The sequence below is a fragment of the Ostrea edulis genome, chromosome 6 (assembly GCF_947568905.1).
Source record: "Ostrea edulis chromosome 6, xbOstEdul1.1, whole genome shotgun sequence".
Classification (NCBI taxonomy): domain Eukaryota; kingdom Metazoa; phylum Mollusca; class Bivalvia; order Ostreida; family Ostreidae; genus Ostrea; species Ostrea edulis.
Genome location: NC_079169.1, coordinates 19,712,157 through 19,735,374, shown reverse-complemented (window position 1 = coordinate 19,735,374; position 23,218 = coordinate 19,712,157). Strand labels below are relative to the sequence as shown.

Genomic DNA, 23,218 nt, shown 5'->3' with positions numbered 1-23,218 from the left:
TTGACCTTATGAAAAATGTAGTCGTCTCTTACGGCTAGAAAGTCAATATACTTCTTGGTTTTCTTTATGATAAAGCAACACAATAAATATACGGATGTATATTTAATTGCTGTTATAAAATATAGAAATTCATTTCAAAATTAAGGATTATCTCCCTCGTGCATAGCTCTTAGCCTTGTACGAATTTGGCTCCACCTTTTTTTTTTTTTTTTTTTTTTTTTTTTTGGCACACTGTTTTTGGCTATATTTAGCTCTAAGACTTCATAGTTATTTCGGATTTCAAACATTTCGGTTGAGCATCACTGAAGAGACATTATTTGTCGAAAAGCGCATCTGGTGCATCAAAATTGGCACCGTAGAAGTTTTACATTCAAACATACACATATATCTGACTAATCATTAGACGGCAACATGAAGAGAGTTATCGCACTGAATAACGGGTTGTTTGCCTATCTAGACAAAATCTGTTAGTTTATAAAGGACTGACAGAAACAATGATCATATATATTTATACAGTTCTATATGATACATGTATGTGATTTACTACTGTATGTTTAAAGATCGAGTGTAAGTTCAAGTTTTTCATGCACAGTTGAATGATTTTTACGGGATTTAATCAACTTTTTGTTGCAGTTGAGTGATTTGTTTTTAGGTTTACGGGATTTTATACCGAATACAGTTTTCGAACTTTTCACTATGCATTAACCTTGGAATATGAAATTCTATTACTTTGTTACATAATGTTTAGATTCATGTATAGATAAAATTTTACGGTTGACTTTTGTAACAAAAGATGTATATAAGACTCTAGTGTTGTGGTCTAATGGGTTTCTTCAAGGTTTGTTTTCCAGAGTATTTTTTCCACCGTGCTGAAATTTCGCAGATGATATACTAATGTATGTTTACAGATAATGTTGAAGTTTTGTTATAGTGAACTGACCTTTTCGAGATTTACTGAACTTTGTGCCGATATATTTTCCCGTAATTTATAATGCCTCATGTCAGAATCTCATTTTTTTAATGTGGCTGTTGAATATGTAGATACTTATTAAGATTTACTTCCTTTACAGTTGAAATATTCAAACCAAACTTGTAAAAGTTAGTTATGGTTGACTGAATTCTTTTACACTGTTGATAGTTTTCTGTGTTTGTATCATGTGATGTCTATATACTCACGTACCTATCGTACATGTCTTATTGTCTTCGTCAATAATCCCAGCTAAACAGGAACACATATACGACCCTTGAGTATTGTCACACAACTGTGTACATCCAGCAGTCCTCTCCGAACACTCATCAATATCTGGACAAAAAGAAAGTCAGAACTCATAAGTTGTTAACAGTTCTGCATGCTTCATTCGATTATTTAAAATAAAGATAATTAAACATGCTTTGTGTGTATTCATTTGCTTGAGATGGGGTACTTCATGAAGAGGGATACAAGTTCGAGGACATATTTATTTAGGAAAATGAAGTGCAAATGAATTAATTTTAGGTGTCATTCAAGACTATGTAAATAATACCATGGTATGATTTCGTAAGACAGCAGTTCTTGGACGTACCTATGCAGTCAAACCCGGCTGTTCGGTATCCTGGTAAACAGTTACAGATGAAGCTACCTTCTGTGTTCATACAGCTCTCTGTCAAGTCGTTACACGTTGCTCTTCCACTAGTACTATTACACTCATCGATATCTATTATGATTAAGTCGATAATATATTATTAAATATATATTACAATATATCACTGTTACTGTAAAGTATAATATTGATAACACGCATTCAAACCCTTAGGCTATAACTTCACTCCGACAGGAACGAAGACAAATGAGGGAAGCTGCTGATAGAATAAATTGATGTTACTGTAGTGTGAGGTTTTTGTATTTTTATACATGTATGTACTTCCCCATGAAGTATTTTCTTACTTTTGTTGAAGCGAGCACACAATGTAATGTACATAGATTTAAAGTATTAAAAACAGCTCTGTAGATTATAACCTATAGAATTATCTAGCATTATATTCACGAGATATTTCTAGTGATATATTGAGCATATTCATAATAATGCGTTTTTGTGTGTACATATCCACATCATGCAGTTTGAAGGATCGTATGTTAGAATTAACGTGTGTCCATTATAGAAATTACTGCAAATTAGCGAAGATACGCTCGCTTCTACGGGAATTCCATATTACACGTATTATTACAAATGAATGACCTTGCTTTATTCATGTATACCATTGTGAAATAGTGTATTGGGCTGCAGATCTCATTTTTCGCGTCATGTGTATCTACTTTCTCTTTTGCTTGACGTTGTACCGCGCACGTTACATATGTCATTTCCGGTGGCGTTTTACCTATCTGTTTAAGGATCCGCCAACGAAATATTCTTGCTCCAGTAAATTTTGGCATTAATACCAGAACTATTGCTTTGGAGGTAATTAATTAATTACTTAGATTAGATTGAATTAGACTAGTGTTATTTTCCAGTTTATTAATAGTTCAATATTAATTCTAGTTATATATGAACTATTTTCCAGTCACAATTTTGGTTGGATTTCCAACGGAATCCGTTCCCGTTGGAACGAAATCGTTGGACGAGGGTATAAGAGAGGGAGCGCGCGTCCCCACGGGGACTCCAACTTTTTCTACTTTATTAGATAGATGTAGGTATTATTTTAAGTTAGAAATGATTAGGTTTTAGTAAGAGGGTGGATGAAGTAAATTTTATTGCTATTTTATGTGACTTTCAGTGAGTTGTAATATTCATTGATAGGGATACAGTGTTTTATTTCTATTAGGATTATAGACGACTGCAGCCTTGCGCTATATTTTTTAGATTGTGTTCAGTGCCATAATTTATTAACTCTATTTGTTATTTCGTTGAATAAACCTTGTAAACTTTAATTCATCTCTTTATTACTTGCTAGTAAATTATTTGGAGTCCATCGCGAACGATCATCCGACATATTCTGATATACTCAACATTAAACAATTGTTTCAGTTGAGTCTGTTAAATTATATTTACAACAACAGTAATCGCATAAAATAAATTCACGGTCCAGTGATCGAACCACTAGACCGTTACATTAGTTTCAACAGCCACGTTTAAAGTAAGCATTTCGCAAATTCGTTACAATGATCTTATTTGCAAATATAAGCTATGACGCATTAGAATGCAGTCTGCCAGTTTTCGTACATTTGTTAGGTCGTTTCTTGACATACTGAGTTTAACTACACAGCACTCTGTTTACCTAAAATATAAGGATCACGGTGAGTGTGATCGGTCAACAGGAGATGCTTACTCCTCCTAAGCATCTGATGACGGGAGTACGTGTTTGTCCTTCTTGTAATTTGTGTTATTGTATTTATGGTAATGACAGATAACGACCAATATTCAATTTCATAACTGCTATAAAGAGGGTTGAGCAAACACGGAGTCCCTCGGACATACCAGAAGGGGGATCGGGTGTCTAGGATGATCATCATTTGTTATTTTCATAAGAACTAGTTAAAGGACAATCAGTAGAAATAACAATTATAAACTGCGACTGAAAAGACAAATAGAATTAAGTAGCTCGTCATATTTTCTTATGTTTTGTACAGTCTATGGCTTTAACGCCTATATCACTATATTACCTTCACATTTATTATCTATGTCTATAAATCCAGCAGGGCAATCCGAACAGTTGTAGCCTCGACCAAGACTGTATTCCTCCTCAGCACTAAGGTCTGTACAATTTCTTCCCAGGGGACATGGATCGTCGAGGCAGGCATCAATATCGGTATCACAGTCAGCGCCTTAACGAAACGGGATTTTTTAATTCTAACACCTTGGGAAATGTTCTAACTAAAGACTTCAAAAAGGAAATGAAAACTATAATACTTCATTTTTATTGCAAAATCCCCGTATACTCAGTATGTAGAGAACAAATTTGAAGAATCAAAAACAAGTAATTGTACACATATCTTTGAACAGTATTTTCTTGACACTGACATTTACACTCTTTCATCAATTAACTTTGCAGGCTGCGTTTGATCTACAATTAATGGTTTCTATACATTTTAGTATAATAAAAAGCCGTACCTGTGTATCCTGTATGACAATCACAAGTTGCTCGCTTGAAAAGTTCGTATTCAGAATTATATGTAATATCGTAATTACATTCACCATTTCCATTACAACCACTACACAGGATAATAAGGACATCTAGTGGTGCCGCTTCAACTCCGTGGTTATCTATAGCCGTCAAACTGTGAAAGAAAACAACAGGATCATTTGCTGAAACATAGCATATCAGCTATAATTTTAATGCAGATTGATAAGTTTTACAAAGGTATACATTTTTTATTTTAAAAATGTGGGAGCAAACTATTTTGAGTCGTTTGTGTTTTTATGTTTATTCTTCTGAATCAGTTATGCATTACTTACAGTTGACTATGTTCTTCCAAAAGTTCGGGGTTTTGTTGTTTGTTTTGTTGTTGTTTGTTTTTCTATTTACATGTACCTGATGTGTACCCCAATAGAAAATTCTAAAAGTATTCGTCATTTTGGGGCTATTGTTTTTTGTATCATATGTTCATGTATATTTAATTGCTGGGATAAAATTTAGAAATTCATTTCAAAATTAAGGATTATCTCCCTCATGCATAGCTCCATCCTTGGACAAATTTGGCTCCAGTTTTTGGCACTCTAGTTTTCCTTTTAGCTCTTACAAATTTATTATTATTTCGAATTTCCAAAATTTCGGATTGATAACCGAAGAGACATTATTTGTCGAAATGCGCATCTGGTACATCAAAATTGGTATCGTATAAGTTTTACATAACATGCCGCATTGCAGATCTGGCAATGCTGGTCACATTTTAATGATGTTGAGACGTAGTTAATTCTTGGGTATTATTTTCTCCTACATAGATAAGTTGATATTTTTTTAACTTGATGGATTTTTATGTCTCCCCTCTTTCAGGGGGGGGGGGCATATTGTTTTTGTACTTTTTCTTCGTCCGTATAACTGTCACAAAATCTTCTGAATGCTTCTTCTCCTGTATGGCTTATTGAATAGACTTGGAACTTTGTCCAATGCTTCATCGAAATTTGTAGATGTGCATATTAGTGGTGCAGGAGGATCCAGTTATTTCCCTTAAAGTTATAGTGGATCTAAGAGGGTTGGATGGTGTAAAATAGCTTGTGAACACTTCTGCTATATAGCCTATCTGATAGATTTGAAACTTTGTACAATGGTTCATTGTAGTTTTAGATGTGTACTTTCTTCGGGACAGTAGGATCCAATTACTGTTCTAAAAGTTATAGTGGATCTAAGAGGGTTGGAGGATGTTCAAATAGCTTGTGAACGCTTTTCCTCCTACACGTATATGGCTTATCAGATAAACTTAAAATTTTATACGATATTTCAATGTAAAACTTATACGGTACCAATTTTGATGCACCAGATGCGCATGTCGACAAATAATGTCTCTTCAGTGATGCTCAACCGAAATCTTTGAAATCCGAAATAACTATGAAGTAATGCGATTTGCAGATGAGCTTATTATAGGGACAGAAGGATCAAATTGTTATGCTTAAAGTTATAGTGGATCTGAGTTTTGGAGGGTGTAAAACAGTTTGTGAACACTTCTGCTATATGACTTATCGTAGTTCATAATATCTGTGTTCCTGCTCATGCTTTCTCCTCCATATCATGTAGTACATTAAGGGGAGGCGGTGTCATTTGGAGCACTTCCAACTTGGGGATCTGGGGAAACATTTGTTTTTCATAAAGACAATCTCTAGTTGAGTACATTTTAATCAGTTACTATGTGTCCTCATGTATTGTTACGTTTGCGTAATACGAGGTAGTCTTCTTCAAACGTGCTTAATTGTATACGCACTTTTGTATTGTGCTATATTCAGAAGTCAGTTGACGAAAGTCCCTTATAAAAGGGGCATAATCAAAGTCATTGATACAGCCGCCATAGACAAAGTGGGACGTGATGTCAATTCATTTGGGTTTTTTTTATTATTATTATTTTTATTTTTTTGGTAAAACATTGTATATATTGTTCATATTGTTTATCTTAGATAAAATTGAAATAGAAAAAAAAAATCTTGTAATTGACCGAACAATCACGACAGCTGTGGTAATATGATTAAATATCAAGATAACCAAACCTATAAAACTCTGCGAATATGTCTCATTTTTTTAGGCAGGATATGAAAATAACAAACCAAGGGAGTAGTATTTTGACGCTCGTGCACCATGTTACATTGTCACGTCCTCTGATACCTGCTATGAGAGAACGTTAACTGGTTGGAAAATACCAAACCCAAAGCATGCATTGCAGGCACCTTAATGTTAAATGCCAAAATCTCAAACCAAAGAAGGTCGAAACATCCTGCATAGGTACGTGGTTATCAGCAACTGGAGCAAAACTCGATCTTGGACCAAACCAGCAAACATAAGTAGCTATTCTGAACTTATCGCTAGAAAAAGTCATATCTCTAGGAAGTGGGTGGCTGTTCCAGATACAACTATACCATAAAATCTGAATCTCAGATCATCTTTTGACATTGCAGTGTTATGCAACTGTCGGCGACTTATATTACCAGACATAATAGGTGGCTAGTATAGCCGACCACAAACAATTTCTTCCTACAACTGACTAATTACCTTGCTAAAACCCTGGCTATAATGAGCATCTTTATCACAAACTTTAACACGTACAACTAAACCCAAGTTTTGGAAGAAGTAAAACACCGAAAGAACCAAATTGTATTTCTCGAATAATCTCCCAAGCTTTTCTGTGAGACATTCTTCTTTGCTATTTATACTATGTGGCTACACATTAAGCGAATAGTACGGTGATTCATTGGTAAGCATTTCCCTACCAGGGGGATATTTGCTAGTCAGAAATACTCCTGAATGAATACATATCTCATGAATTGAAGAACAGAAACATTTATTTCTTAAAGAAAGAAAAACGTTTCATTTGCAGAGGATAAAATGGGAACATGTAGTACATGCATACAAAAAATACGTTTACCTCAAGAAAAAAATCAAACATTGTTTTATATGAAATAAAAAACCAGTACTTAAACCAGATACTGGAATTGAAGTCAAATACTAGACTTTTAAATAGCTACACAGCTAAGAAAACTATATACATGTCCATGATGAACAGTTTCAGTCAGCATTTAAATCATAGATTTAACAGCGTCACCTGAAATGGGACTAAACCCCACTTAGGTCATGAACGAGGGGTGGGGAAACTACTTAGATATATGATGTCCGTATGACAATGAGTCTGAGAACGGGACCCAATGAAGTGAAAACTACAGCAGGTTCAAGTATCCCTACCTAACGTTTCATTGGATGCAATATCTATATGTTTCTTGATCATATACACCAGAGCTTGTTCGGCGTATGATCAGTTTGTAAATCGAGGCAGCTACTGACAAACAAGGTGGTGTTACAGGGATTTCAAGGTGTTTCATACCACTTGTTAGGCCGTTCATTGCATTCTTAATTTTACATACCTTATAGGAGTTATGAAATTGATCACTGTTCGTTCCAATATACACAACGCGGTAAACGTGAAGCTTACAAGTTATCGATGAGTGTATTTTACGTTTAAGATGACTTGGAAACATCCACAGTACCATTATGTACCATTTAACAGGTTTTGTGACAAGTAAACACAGATCCAAAGAGAAGGATCACAATACAGGTGAGCAGCAACAACAACTACACCCCCAGACTGTAATAACAATAATTGACAGTGTCAAGAAAGAAGTCTGCAGTTGCATGAAGCTAGGATAGGAAGCATCACGTGCAACAAAATAAAAAGTCATTCCATTGACCAATTTTGCATTTCTGGAAACAATGGAACCACGGATACATCTAGCTGCCGTCAACAGATGGCTTACTATTACTCTTTTGATCTGCATGCAAAGTAAAGAGGACCTCACTACCGTAATCTCACAGACCGGCTGAGTTGTATTAGACTCCAAGTTATGCACATTTAGGACTAGATAAACAACAGTACCGCTAACGGCTCATAAACCGCTATGAAAAGCTAATTAATATAGGATGTTTTTCCTACACCATGAATTGTAGAACTTGGTTTCAAGTAGTGTCAGCAATAATCAGGGTAGGACATACTTTCTTGGTGTCGTAAAAACAGATAAAGCATCCACAAGGTTTTCCAACTAGGTTTTCGTACTAAATGTTACTACAGACGGACAGACGAATGACACCATACCATAATACGTCCCGTCTTCGACACGAGTGTGATTAACACTTAACCTTTTCATGTATGAAAGTTGAGGATAACGAACAATGATCAATCTCATAACTTTTATAAGCAATACAAAATAGAGAGTTGGGCAAACACGGACCCCTAGATATACCAGAGGTGGGTCCATGTGCCTAGGAGGGGTAAGAATCCTCTCTCGACCGGTCACACCTGCCGTGAGCCCTATATCTCGATCAGGTAAACGGAGTTATCCATAGTAAAAATCAGTGTACCAACAACGTCCTAACAATCGGTATGAAACAAATCGGACAGCATTTGATCCAATGACAGGTTTAATGGACAAACCAGAATCTTAAAACGACCGTGGAAATTGCGAAAACCTGACTTTAAAGGAGATTGTTGAAACCCCTGTACCATCAACTTGTTTGTCATTGGCCAACCTCGATTTAAAAACCGAGAATACGCAGATAAAGCTCTTACGTATCGAATCAGTTGAGGGATATACATACAATATGCAGGTGATGATGCAATATTGCTACATAAATATGAGAAGTTCCGTTTATCCTGAAGTTGATTTGTTAGTTTGCCGTAAAAAAATATTTTCAATAAAATATATGAGTATCAAACAGAAGTGGACGACTTTTATTTATGTCTTTTATTTCGAGTTCATGGGAATATATCGAATGGACATATGATTGAAAATTATTATTGTTAATAGATAAAACGTAGATATATCTAAATGTTGCATTGAAGGCCACAGAAAGAAAAATTATGTTTTCTTCTCACGTAGAATCTTTTCATAAATTCTGCTTTATACGAATATGAAAATAGGTCAGCTAACAAAGCATCTCAATTCGTGCCCATGGGAATTCCAACAGACTGTTGGAAGACCTGATCACCAAAGACTACGAAGATATTGTCAATAAAGAATTCAAGCATTTTTTTTATTATTTCAACTTCAAAGTACTTGTGCGTGGAATCATCATTTGATTTACACCACTTCTGGCAAATATACTGACACAGTATATTTGAAGTTTCTCCTTCAATCTGTTGATATTTTCGTGAGAGGAGAAGACAGAGTCTTGGTAGAACATTTACTGGATCCAGGAATGTATCTTTATAAGAGTTTATATGAAGTTTAGGAATCCAGTATATCCAAAATAACTCATATACATCCGACCCATTGACTGGGATATTAAATGTGCCTAAAATGGAAGCATGGTTTTATAAGAATTTCATCTTTTGAAAGGGCACTTGGGGTATTAAGTACGATTACTATAAGTAGAATTAATGCCAAGTTCGTTTAAAATACAGTTGTATTCATGAGCCATACAAACAAAGACAATGTTGTTACAAGCATGTGTATAAGCATGTATATAATGTGATGCTATTTTATGGAAAACCACCAGCTTTAAATGGGAATGGGCAAAGTTCAATAAACACGAGACAATATCATGCGTGTAGGAAAAATATATACGATATACATATTGATTAGTTCACGTTTGAACTTGTGATTTTGGAATTGGGAACACTAATTTTGTAGACACATGCATGTATACTATTAATTTAACCTACATTGAATATATGCGCCAAAACAGATGCATTTTGGTACCAATTCCATCTTCCAATCTGTGCAGGACATCACAATTGACAATCAATAGATATAAGTACCTGATGTTTGTTATATTTGTATCATATGGTGTCCATGTTGCATTGCCTGTCATATTATCGAAGTGAAAGTTTTTGTTTGGTTGCTTCAAAATTTTGTACTCAGCAGTACCATCATCAGAAATGTTGAATTGCATATTGATGGTGACATTCACCTTCGCCTTCATAACACCTTGCCCATCAATGCTCGGTGTCTCGTTTTCTGAAAGAAAATGTGGAATCACATTCCTTATCACTACATCATTTTACTTAGCATATGTGTATATACCTACATGTATATCAATAAGTGTATTTCAAATTCCAAGTCATAAGGAATCACACCGAATGAGAAAATATATTGTTGTTTGAGTAAAGAGAACATACGCTTTGTAATTGAATACTGTAGAAACAAATATCATTACTTTTTTATTACGTTTGCTCCTCGGGTTTTGAACTGCGCAAGATGTTCTATGTAGATAAAGCAATACAGTACTGGTTAATACTCTTTTTATCGACGCGTGTGCATTATATATTTTTTTTCTAAAATCTATACCGTTCATTGCGAGTAAAATTAACGTTAGAAAGAGATTTAAAAGACTATATTTTGTACAGGACCTTTTTAAAATAAATACAAGTTACAAACTTGCTTGATTTTATAAAATTATATTCTAAATTTGCATCCCTAGATATATATGCTCACAGCTTGAATGCCGTTTTTAATTTTAAAAGCTCAGTACAACTTCACAAATAATGCTCATTTTAAGATACATATATAATGATTCCTTTGCTGAGCGTTGCAGAGGTGAATATGTTGGGATGTAACTATGCACAAGTGAGTAGGTTAGACCCCATACTATTAATCGTTTGTCATTAACAATACTAATAAACCATAAAGAACTTTTAAAATCCTCATGACAATTCTGTATGAAACATTGCTGATTTCGATCAATTTGTGCATGTGCAAGTTACCTCCACCCCGCGTATGGTTACGTGCTGACTTCTTAGGTTTCAATAAAAAAGTAAATGTCACGTCATAAAGCTCCAGGTGCAATCATCTTAAAAAATGCAAGTTTGAGAGAAAACATTGCAACCTTGACGTAACTTTTAAAATCTGACAATATTCTTAAACTATATTCTTTAAATCTCTGATTTTCCGTATAACGATTTATGAATGTATTCGACGTGCAAAAGTTAAAAGTTCATAATTTGTTTTTAATATACAGGTACTAGTGTTAAACTTTTTGTATCTATATAGAGTGTGTGATTGTGTATCACATAAATGCAATGATTGATTTGAGTTGCTTGTATTGTTTTGGTAAAACAATGTATGCAAAAAATTAAAAACAATGTATTTACAATGTACCTAACTTCCCCTGATGTCTATAACTTCTTTTCAATGTACAAATTAAAGTTTCGCTTATAAAACAATTGACAATGCTCAACATTAACTTAAAACCAATTTAGCACTCCGATCCGCAGCTAGAAATCGATAAACACTTTTAGATGGAAATCAGTTTAACAGGAGTGGGGTGGTTTTAATATAATATGGAGATGGTCTTTTCAGTTTCGTTACCTATGGTACTTGTCTCGGACTCCGAAGTACTTTCTTCCCTTCCGGAAGAAATAGCCAATGATTTGTCACCTGTTGCCAAAAAATCAAAAATACAGGCCTGTGTGGCGGATGCCCCACCACATGCTATCTTTGATTGATTCTGTTTTTCTTCAGAAAATTCGTCAATGAAAAATGGTAGAAAATCCGGATGATCGTAATCTGCATGAGACAGACCAGTGTCGTAATGGAAAATGGAGGTACTCTCATTTACAGACCCTGGTAAAATGTAAACAAATTAGCTGAATTAGAAAAATTGAGGGAAATAAGATCGTCTTAAATTAAATATTCTTAAACATTTCTTACTATTATACATCTACTAAATACACACATTAGCAAAACAAACAAATGAAGGCATTGGTCATGAACTTACATGCTTGACCAAAGTTGAAGTAAATGTTTCTTTCACTATCGACAACACTTCCTGTCAACGTTGTACCATTAGGGAGCAGAAAATCATTGGCACTATTCCCATCAAAATTTCCCATCAGCCCCGAAACATTTCCTTTGTGCGCAGCATCCACTATGGCCTCACAAGTTAAAAATCGAACTCCCAGACTTATTTTGATGGTTATAGCTAAGCCGAAATAAAAAAAAATGATATCATCCGTGAAATAATTTTCTAAAATATTAGTACATGCACAATACTATGGCATGCCTGAGCTGTATGAAGAACAAGCTATTTGATTATTATTTTTGCAACGTTGACCGATTTATTCAAACGCTTAGTGACAGTAGTACGGATGTTTATAATTTAGTATTTACGTGATAATCACTGTATGAAATAGTCGTATGAATGAAAAGTGAAGATAACAGTGATCAATCTCATAACTCCCATAAGCAATACAAAATAGAGAGTTGGGCAAACACGGATCACTCAACACACCAGAGGTGGAATAGGTACCTAGGAGGAGTAAGCACCCCCTGTCGACCGGTCATGTTGTCTTTAATGAACTACACTCTTTTAACGCAACTGATCAAACACGTCTAACGAGACAAACTATTTCAATAGATCCGTGTTTGCCCAACTATCTATTTTGTATTGCTTATAGGAGGTATGAGATTGTTCACTGTTCGTTATCTTCACATTACACATGTACAATCGTACATGTATATGCTGTGCAAAATTGGGAAGAGCTACAGAGGGTTTCAAATTGTTTGCAGAACTACAAATATATATGGATTTGCTTTACCTGGTGGCTTTAATATCATTATTATGTTTAAATTATTTACAGAATTTTCATTATTGAATCCATCTTAAAATAATTGCTCAAATTCCAAATTAATGTCCACCTTTCCCAGATCGACCTGCACAACATGGGTTGAACGGTTTATTTTTTTTCTATAAACATGGCTTGATCTTGCATGGAACGTTTCTTGCACGATAGAACAGATGTATTTATAGTCTCATGCACACAACTCTTTGGTGTAGAGCTTAGAGGGAATAAATCTACATTCATTTTTGTTGTGTGTTTTTTTCATGATAATGTTAACAATTCAAACCTGCGGTTATTTTCCCATTTACTTTCACTTTTGCACAGGGATTTTTAAAATATTAGCAACTAGGATTCCACCATCAAAATGCGATGTTTTCAGTGTGTTTGATTATGACGTCACAATAAAAAATAAACAATGAAAAGCTATGTTGTTTTTCTAACGCTAAATAACAAATCAGAGTGTAGTCAACATAACGACATACATATGTAACATTGTCTGTAACACGGTAAATACAATAGAAAATGTAAATAGAAGAAATGCCTTTCAGTTTTATAGATTACACATGATATACCTTAAGCCTCTTCACACCAAAAGAGGACCGCTAGCATGCTATATTCAATATGTCGGTTTGAAGAGGTATATAACTCATATACATACTTTAAAAATCTGAAAGACATTTCTTACCTATCACCATATCAGGTAATGTAATTGTCAAAACATAAAATATCGCGACCACATCAAATACTGATATCAGTTCTTTGCGTACTGATTACTCCGTTAACCTGATCAAGATATAGGACTCACGGCGGGTATGACCGGTCAGGGGATGCTTACTCCTTCTAGGAACCTATCTCACCTTTGGTATATCTAGGATTACGTGTTTATCCTTCTCGTTATTTTGTATCTTTTATAGGTTTTATGAAATTGACCATTATTCGCTTTATTCACTTGTTCATTACAAATATCATGGTATTACTACTTCATGCAATACGGATGTCACAACATATACTGAAAGTGACAAATCACGTAATGACTGTTCCATATCACGTAATTAAACTACCGCATTATGCAGTGATATTACTACGAAACGTGACAACCCAGCCACAATATATAATCATCAAATGTACCTAAAGGCAGGTAACAATGTTTGAATATGATATGCGTTTCAAAAGCATAGGGTAAATGATTCAATGGATTTAGACAATACAAGTAAATGTAACTTATCAAACAAATATTTGACGTACAGGAATTAAGAAATGCTGCTATATAGGTATGGTTTTCCAGTTGCACTGACAAGAACTGAGTTGTGTAAGTGAAGTTCTGATTTTCGAAGTCTCTCGTCAAATCCCTTTGATCTGCCCGAATGTACATTTCTATGAAGAAAATCAATTCAATCATTTGAAGACAAATATCAATCATTGCATATGTATGTTTAGAAGATGTGGCTGGTCAACAGTGGATGATTACTCCTCGTAAGTACTTTATTTGCCACATCTTAGATTATGCATCTTGCAGGATTTAAGAGATTATCCACTGTTCAATACTTTGACTTCAATTTTGCACTAAAACAGTAAACCACCCAAAATTAGTATAGATAATGTGTATTTCCTTACAATTCATAGAGGGAAAATGATAAAATTTGCGATGGATATTAACTTACTATCTTTCTTTCTGGACATTTCAACTTGAACAATTGCACCTGTTTGATCTTGAATTGCAAAAGCACTGAAAATCGTGGCGTTAATTGACGTTCCATTCTCATTGGTTGCTAGATCAGTCCGCGCCTGGAGTTGAAACTTGGTATTTTCGTTTTCTATTTTCATCATTATGTATTCCCCATACCCATTAAATGTGTATTGATGTCCATCCAATGTACCAATATGAGGGTCACCAAAAAACCAAGCTGTCGGGTAAAGATTAAACATTATAACACTAATATATCAATTTATACATCATTATATAGAGAATATTACATGTTAAAATCCATATCATATGTCATATCAGCCCGAGGGCTTAGGGTTGATATGGGGCCTGAGGGCTGATATGACATATGATATGGATTTTGGCATGTAATATTCTATTTATCATATACTGCACTTTTTTATGCTTAAATATTTCATACGAACAGGATAGTATTTTTGATGGTGTTTTTTAAAAATTTGATACGGAGTTCGAAAGCTGATTTTATAAAATAATATTTTCGTTATCACATGTGAGTTACGTTTTTGCATAAAGGCAGACCAAGGAATATTTGATACACTACTTTTCTATGGTAAAAACCTTGATACAATGATTTAAGCCTACTTTAGTAAAAAAAAAAAAAAAAAAAAAAAAAAAAAAAAAAAAAAAAAAAAAAAAAAAAAACAACTTTGGTACATTGAATCACTCTGATACATTGATCAACTATGGTACTAAAAACTTTGATATATCAATTATAATACACTATGGTAAAACTCTTATACATTGACTACAGTAAAACATTGATTTACCATGGTAAAAACATTGACACGTTGATTGTTACGAGCGAATACGTAATTTCCGGCTTGATATGCATTTTGCACGCCGGTCTGATATGTAATATGGATTTTCGGATCGATCCTTGATATCGCCTATTGTGACGTCACCCACATCACGCAGTGCAGAGTCTGCATAATCATTACCTAGTATATGATAAAGACTAGAACACCACGCATAAAACAACAACATTAGTTTGTAAAACACTGGTGCTTCCGCATGGTAGCAAAGTAATTCTGGTACCACAAGAAAGGTCTTATTACAAGGAATACACATGTGACATCTGAAAGCCGTATCACTTAGCGTTCAGAAGGTATGGCCAACGTTAAGATTTTTTGTGGACAAACACACAGTGGGACAGAAGAAAAAATACATATCCCACATATACGATTACTGGAGTATAAATACCTACTACATGTAAATATGAGGCACTCACCTGCTCCGAATGGCAATCTGCGATAACACTTAGTAATTGGACGAACCTCATAGTACCAGTCACAATGACCTGATCTACAGCACACATCCTTAGGTCTGACGTCCTGATTATAGTAGTTAAAGCGTTCAAAAAATGGATTGTACTGCAGTATCGTCCCAGCGTTCGGAGGAGACCGAATGCAGGAGGTGAGGATGGGGTTCCACCAAAACCACCAAGACGAGGGTGACCATCCCGACAAGAATGAATAGCAACATTCCTAAAAGTATTAATTTTGATTTTACATTAATCTATTAACGTAAATAAAACATTCATCGTAATAACTATTCAATAACATTTGTCATGTGAACAAGATTTCATGTTCTTAGGATTTATTTCTTACTGTATTCAGTGATCTGACAAGTTAATCTACAGAAGCCAGCATGACTTGGCTTGATATGGGAACATGAGGAACTACAGTAAAACACGCTTATATCAAATGTCTGGGGATGAAAAAAGGCAATTCGTTATATCCAATAAGGAAAGTCATAATATGTTTTAAAACCATTAAAATCATTTCGCTGTGAACGTGAATTCATTATAACCGTACTCGTTGTAACTGTGGTTTACTATATTTCCTAAATCCAAATGTAGTATGCATAATACATTCAATATTCATGACAAAATTGCAATGACGGAAAATTAATTTTGAAAATGAAAAAATACACCCATCTTACATGATCGCTTTATTCAATGAGTCCCGAGGGTCACTACAACAGGCAAGCACTACAGTTAATTCAAATTCCATTTCTACATCAATCTATGAATATTAAATGTAAAATGTAAAAAGTTTTTTTTATGAGTTTTTGCTGGGTTTTTTTTTGTTTTGTTTTGTTTTTGTTTTTGTTTTTTTTTTTTTTTTTTTGTATAAATGAATTGAGATTATAAATAAATGTTTTAATGTCAAGTTAATCGATATAATGTGGTCTGAAACAGTTTCCCGTTTTCCCTCAAAACGTTTCGTGATTTATAAAGCGCCACCTTAATCCAAAATAAAGCTTGTTCGACCCTCCCACGTAGTTCACTACACAAAGATCTAACGTCATATTCGGAGACCCGTCAGGACGACCAGAATTCTAAGTGCTTGTTCGGAAAGTTCGAAACTTTGTGTTACGAGGTTTTTTTTTCATGGTGTGGTAATTACGAAATGGACTGTTTATCGGTTTGCTACTTGCTACACTGTTCACTCGTTATACTAACAAGAAATAATTTTGTTGACTCGCTACAAAATGCGTCAACACTTTTAAATACGCAGACATGAAACACACTGCACACGTATAAGGCTTCCGGAGCAAAAATAGACATTGCTTTTAGCATTGTCAATAAGATTTATGTCCAAATCTGTTGCATCAATGTTTCTCTGAAAGGTCACATTTAAGCTGTGTCACCGTCTGCAACGTATTATCAATAGCATATACTAGAAACTATACTACTCCAATTGCAAATTTGTGAACATATGCAAACAAATATCAAACACATGGATTTTAAACTCTTCAACTTTTGAAGTTAGAGATCATCTATTGCAATGTCATTGTGACGAGTATGCAAAGGAACTAACATCTAATTTTAATCAAATTGATGAAGCGCAAAGATCTTGGCCCACAATATACCATTTTTGGCCTACCAATTTTTATCGTTAAGGTAAATAAGAAAATATCCAATTTTCGATGACTTGGTTTGAGAAAATCATGAAAAATATTTTTTAATATTCTGAACCATGGATAACATTGATATATATATATATATATATATATATATATATATATATATATATATATATATATATATATAAACCATTTATTTGCAAGACTATGCCATATTTGGTAATTTTGTGGGTTCAATCCTTTCTCTAAACCAACTGTTTTCGGATAACTTGCTACAAATTTGGAATTAAGGCTTAATGAGTAATTAATAAGTCGAATCGTACCGCATTTCTGCCAAAGGTCAGGGTGCTGTAGCACATAATCTTGTTGAGGTAATCAATCCTGTTGAATGTAAAGCGCCGGTCAAACCTCAGCAGACGACTATCACAGGGACATCGAAGCCATCGTGCCATATTGAACAGGCGGTCAGCTACACCATTTCTTTTGTTTCGAAGATACCAACTATAGCACTCCCTCTCCTCCTTACTTACGCGGACTTGTGTAGTCATTTTGTATATCCAAAAGCCTTCCCTACCTTCAAATGTGACGAGAAACATAAACTCTCTCAAACAGTTTATCTCCTTTTGCAACGACATAATTATAAACATGTATATAGAATTTCCGATTATCATTTAAACAAGAAATGTGAACGATTCCTTATAGTAAAATATTCTAAAAGATTTGAATTGACAAGCTTTCGTGTATACACACAAGTTTGATATGAATATCATTAAAATTGAGATAAACCTTGGTTTCCAGGTACAGAACTCATACTAAAAGCAGCTTTTTGGTTGGAGTAGGGATTTCTGATGAAGAATTTCTTAAATCTGTACCCCATAGAAATTTTCAGGTTTCCGATTGGTCTGAGATTGACATCAATGTAGTTGAAAACCACAAAAGTGTTTTCGCCATCCGTTATCAATAGACACTGCACCGTTATCCTCTGTAAATCAAGAGAATATATACACTGTATGTATATATATATATATATATATATATATATATATATATATATATATATATAAGCACAAAAACCCAACAACACCCTACTTTCTTAAAGTGTCGGATCTGAGAAGATACAAGGCCAGTAAAGAAATTTATAAAAGCACTGAAAAGGCCACGACACTGTTGGTTATTTATAACTCGAATTTTCGACACAACCCGCGTCTTTATCAAGATCCTATGGTGAAAACTTTGATGAATTGATTTATAATAATGGTGAAAACTTTAATCACAACACTAAAAACTTAATTTGATTCATACATTGGTTATCTGAATATATATTTTTCAAAATTCATATATTTCACGTGGCACCGAGATCAAATATGGGCATACCGGTTTCGACATGACCGCCCTTACCACTGGTGCAAAATATTAAGGAATTCACCTGTGTCCTGTCAGCATACAACGTCACATCTTTCCACGTGACCTTCACAAGCCAGCTCGTCTCGAAATTTGGAAAATCCTTGGAGTAAAATTCCCTTATGATTTCATTGGCTCTCATAATTGCATTACCTTGGCTACTGACCCTGCTATGTAAATTAATTTAATCATTTATTGGTAATTTCATTGAGCATAATTTCAAAAAAATAGTTATCTATAGTAAGATATAGCTATTTTTACTATAATACCGGAATATCTTTGTTAGTGTACACATATATTACAACGTAATATTCCGAATGTATTTGTAATGACTTGAATGTCCTGCAGTAATGAACAGTGCGTGTATGATTCTTCGTAAGTTGTTTGGTTGGTTTTACGTCCCGTTAAAAAAAAATTCACTTACAGTACACGACACGAGTTTTATACACCCCACCGTGGAAATACACCGTGTCCTCCGTGTTCCAAGATGTGTGTTATTTGCGAATACACACAGCTTCTAGGAGATTTGTTCTGACCACGGGCGCCTTGCGGGAGATGTGAAAATGTGCAGCAGGCCAAATACTCATGATAAGGGTGGAATTTTAAGAAAAGGGAAAATGTCAATATTTTCCCTCCTGATACTTATATTGTTTTTCAGCGTTTTGAGCCAATTCCAACGATACCAAACACTATATGTTATATTTTTGAGAAAACCTGGTTTTAAAATTGTTTCTTTTAGTCTTCTTTCTTCATTAAAATATTCTCAAATTCTATGTTTAAATAATGCGTACTTGCAGGCAATTCCTATTTTGAATGCGAATTAGTATGTTCAGTAAATGAAAAGCATACGTGTACAACATGTAATAGGGATATTTAATAATTACCAATGTGCTCTCTCTCTCTCTCTCTCTCTCTCTCTCTCTCTCTCTCTCTCTCTCTGACAAATAATTACTTCCATCATATTGAGTCAATATGCCTCTTGAGTCTTGACAAATATAACCTGATCCAATATAGAAAATAGAGCATTGTCGATAATTAACAAATTGGAATTAATTTATTACATACTTAATAGAAGCAAAAATACAAACCATCGAATGATTTATTTTTAAAATCCCGAGTTGATTACATTTGACGGAGATTTATGTTCAATGTACTTTGATAGAGGTTTTCATTAAAAAAAATAGTTCATCGGGAGTGTCTGGATAATGCAATGATTTTTGTATAATAAGTATATACCATGCAAATTCCTAGGGCCTTTAATTTGTCACAGTGTAGCTAAATTACGGTTAGCTAGTTTGGATTTTGACTTCTTATGTATTTATTGGGTCGGCGAGATATCAGATTTAGTCTAAGATCACGGTATCTTGCGCCGACCCAATATATTTCACACTTTCCGCAGGAAACCAAGCACTTCAGTTGATTTCAAATACTCGGATTAGCTGACCCCCAATTGTTCTACTGAGGCGAAAACTCCTTCGAATTTACATGGAATGTACAAGTTATACACAGGTCATTGTTATAGTCATACATCATAGTACCGCTAACCCGACAAACATTTTTAGCCGAGTTGCAACGAAGTTGAACTCGGCTATTGGTTTGGTGATGCGGAAAGTGGGCGGGTGGGTGGGCGGTTGGGCGTCAACAATTGATTTCTCAAAAAGTTTACAATCTAATCAAATCAAACTTTGATATATTGTTGGGTACCATGTAAGGAAGACCCCTATTGATTTTGGAGAAAATAGGTCAAAGGTCAAGATCACAGTGACCGAAAATAGATTTAAAATTCCCCCAAAAAATTGGTTTACGGAGGATAATTCGAAATTTTTTAATTTGAATCAAATGAAACTTGGATATATTGTTGGATACCAGCAAAGCAAGGCCCCTATTGATTTTGGAGAATAAAGGTCAAAGGTCAAGGTCACAGTGACCGAAAATAGTTTTTAAAGTACACCCTCTCCGATTAGAACGTAGGACAGAAAGTCACATAACAAAAAGTCACAGACAAAATGACCATGGACAAAAAATCACAATAAGAAATTTTATGAAAGTAGAACAAAATGTCACAGGACAAAACGTCACAGGACAAAGTTACAGTTTTATAAGAAAATAAGACAAAAAGTCACAATTAGAAATTTTATGAAAGTAGAACAAAATGTCACAGTTTATAAGAAAATAAAAAGTATTGATTTTTTATATATATTTTAAAACATATCTGTTCTTTTTGTAAAGTGTAAAAAAAATATCTATGAAAATTTATATTTTCTATGAGATTTTGATAATAATTATAAAATTGTTATTCCTTTTATCATATTCATTGTAAAATATTATTTTGATTTTTAAAAAGAGGGTTTTTTTTTATTGAGATAAAATAAAAATAAGCTTTAGTATACTACACATTAATGATTGTCAAAACAAAATCTGATGGCAGAATTACATGTATGGTTGGCTTCCTTTCAATCCAGATTATTGTCAAAACAAGAGTAAGTGAACTGTCATCATAATAATTGCTATATAAACAACTTAATGATTTTTCCTTTCTTATTATCTAATAATGAACATCTAATACTGTGCTAAATGTGGCAAAACAAACACCAATAACAATGATGACATGTATTCCCTTCTACCTCCCATCCACTGTAAGAAATGTCTGATGTCTGAACAACAGCTTTTGTGAGCATTTTAAATTTGTGACTTTTTGTCCAGTGGCTTTTTGTCCCGTGATTTTTTATCCTATCTAATCAAAAGTCATCATTGTGACTTTTTGTCCTGTGACTTTTTGTCCTACGGATTTTGTGACTTTTTGTCCTGTGTCTTTTTGTCCTGTGACTTTCTGTCCGTATACCTCCGATTCTACGTGCTTGTAATCAATATTGAAAGTACAATTTCTTTCTGATTAATTATCCATCCACTTTCATTCTGATATTTTTTTTATTTCCCATATTGTTTTGATTCAACCAATTTTCAAAACTTTTCTTCTTTACAACCGCATATGTGTTAATGTGTAAAACAATTAAATTAAGTCTTCTTTAGTATTAATAATGATTATAATAATAATGATTGGTTTTATATAGCGCCTTTTCCAGCGTATGTTGCTCAAAGCGCTTTACAATAATCAATGTACATTATTACCCCGGCAGACCTTATATCAATCTAGAACTTTCTCAGCCTCCTAGGAAGCATACAGTGCAAGCTGCCATTACAAGCGCTAGAGCACTAACATTCTAACAATATCTTTCACTGTCTTTAGCCTGGTACCCCTTTTACATTTGGGTGGAGTGAGGAAATTCATGTAAAGTGCCTTTCCCAAGGACACAACGTCAGCCCTGCCGCGGTCAGGACTCGAACCGACGACCTTTCGGTCGAGAGTCTGACAGCCTAATCACTCGGCCACCGACGCCACTTATTAATGATGCTAGATGAATATTTACAAAGAACAGGTAGTCCTTTACCAAAATTGTAATTTTAATGATCCCAGGGTAGAGGTTTTGGTATCAGAGTGAGGCCAAAATGGTCAGTTATTAAATGTTTGAAAAATAGAACTGTTTTAACTTCTTGATAACTACCATTCCAATCCCTTTCAAATTTGGTATGAAGCATCTCTGGGACGAGTAGGATATAGATTGTAAATTTCAGGACTCCTGCACCCCTTGGGTCTTAGGGGCAGAGTAAGAACTGCCCATAATTGACGAATGTTCAAAAACTTTCTTTACAACCGCACGTCTAAGAAAAATTAAATGCATAGTGATGTAGAGCAGGGAGGTTTCTACCCAATCTGACTAAAGTACAGACCTATATTATTAGTATATATATAATAATATAGGTCTGTACTTTAGTCAGATTGGTTTCTACCAAAATTGTAAATTTCATGACCCCAAGGTAGGGGTTCTGACCCCAGGGTGGAGACAATCTTGATATAGGGTGTTAATGTGTAAAACACTTAAATAACGTCTTCTTCAGCGTTATTGATACTAAATGAGTATTTACAAAGAACAGGTAGTCCTTTACCAAAATTGTAATTTTGATTATCCTAGAGTTAGAGGTGTTGGTATCAGGGTGGGGCCAAAATGATCAGTTACTAAATGTGTGAAAAATATAACTGTTTTAAATTCTTGATAACTACCATTCCAATTCTTTTCAAATTTGGTATGAAGCATCTTTGGGACAAGGAGGACATTAATTTTAAATTACAGGACTCCTACACCCCTTGGGTCCTTAGGGATTGGGCAAAAACTACTAACACACCTTGTTTTCTATTCTTGCTAAATATTACAATTCAACTTGGATATTTTTAGAACAGGAATTTTTTTCTAGAATTTTAGCCCTTGGGTCTAGTGATACTTTCAACTAGTACTCAGGTGACCGATAAGGCCTTTGGGCCTCTTATTAAATCAAAAACGAGGCCCACAGGCCTTATCGGTCAACTGAGTACTACTAGTAGTTAAAAGTATCGCTAGATCTTCGTGTCGAAGGTTCATTAGCTGTTTTTAAAAATAAATTTA

General features: G+C 34.3%; 1 protein-coding gene across 1 annotated transcript in view; it reads right to left on the bottom strand.

Moving 5' to 3' along the window:
• The window catches only part of LOC125645878 (fibrillin-1-like), a 52,462-nt gene extending 37,420 nt beyond the window's left edge, over positions 1 to 15,042 (bottom strand). The window contains exons 1-9 of the mRNA XM_048871820.2: positions 14,389 to 15,042; positions 13,973 to 14,101; positions 11,884 to 12,087; positions 11,475 to 11,729; positions 9,926 to 10,124; positions 4,086 to 4,252; positions 3,638 to 3,799; positions 1,563 to 1,694; positions 1,181 to 1,303 (exon numbers count right to left, since the gene is read on the bottom strand). Of these exons, the coding sequence (XP_048727777.1) occupies positions 1,181 to 1,303; positions 1,563 to 1,694; positions 3,638 to 3,799; positions 4,086 to 4,252; positions 9,926 to 10,124; positions 11,475 to 11,729; positions 11,884 to 12,087; positions 13,973 to 14,101; positions 14,389 to 14,653 (1,636 nt within the window). The 5' untranslated portion in view covers positions 14,654 to 15,042. The remainder of the gene's footprint in view (positions 1 to 1,180; positions 1,304 to 1,562; positions 1,695 to 3,637; positions 3,800 to 4,085; positions 4,253 to 9,925; positions 10,125 to 11,474; positions 11,730 to 11,883; positions 12,088 to 13,972; positions 14,102 to 14,388) is intronic.
• Positions 15,043 to 23,218: the final 8,176 nt, after the last annotated feature.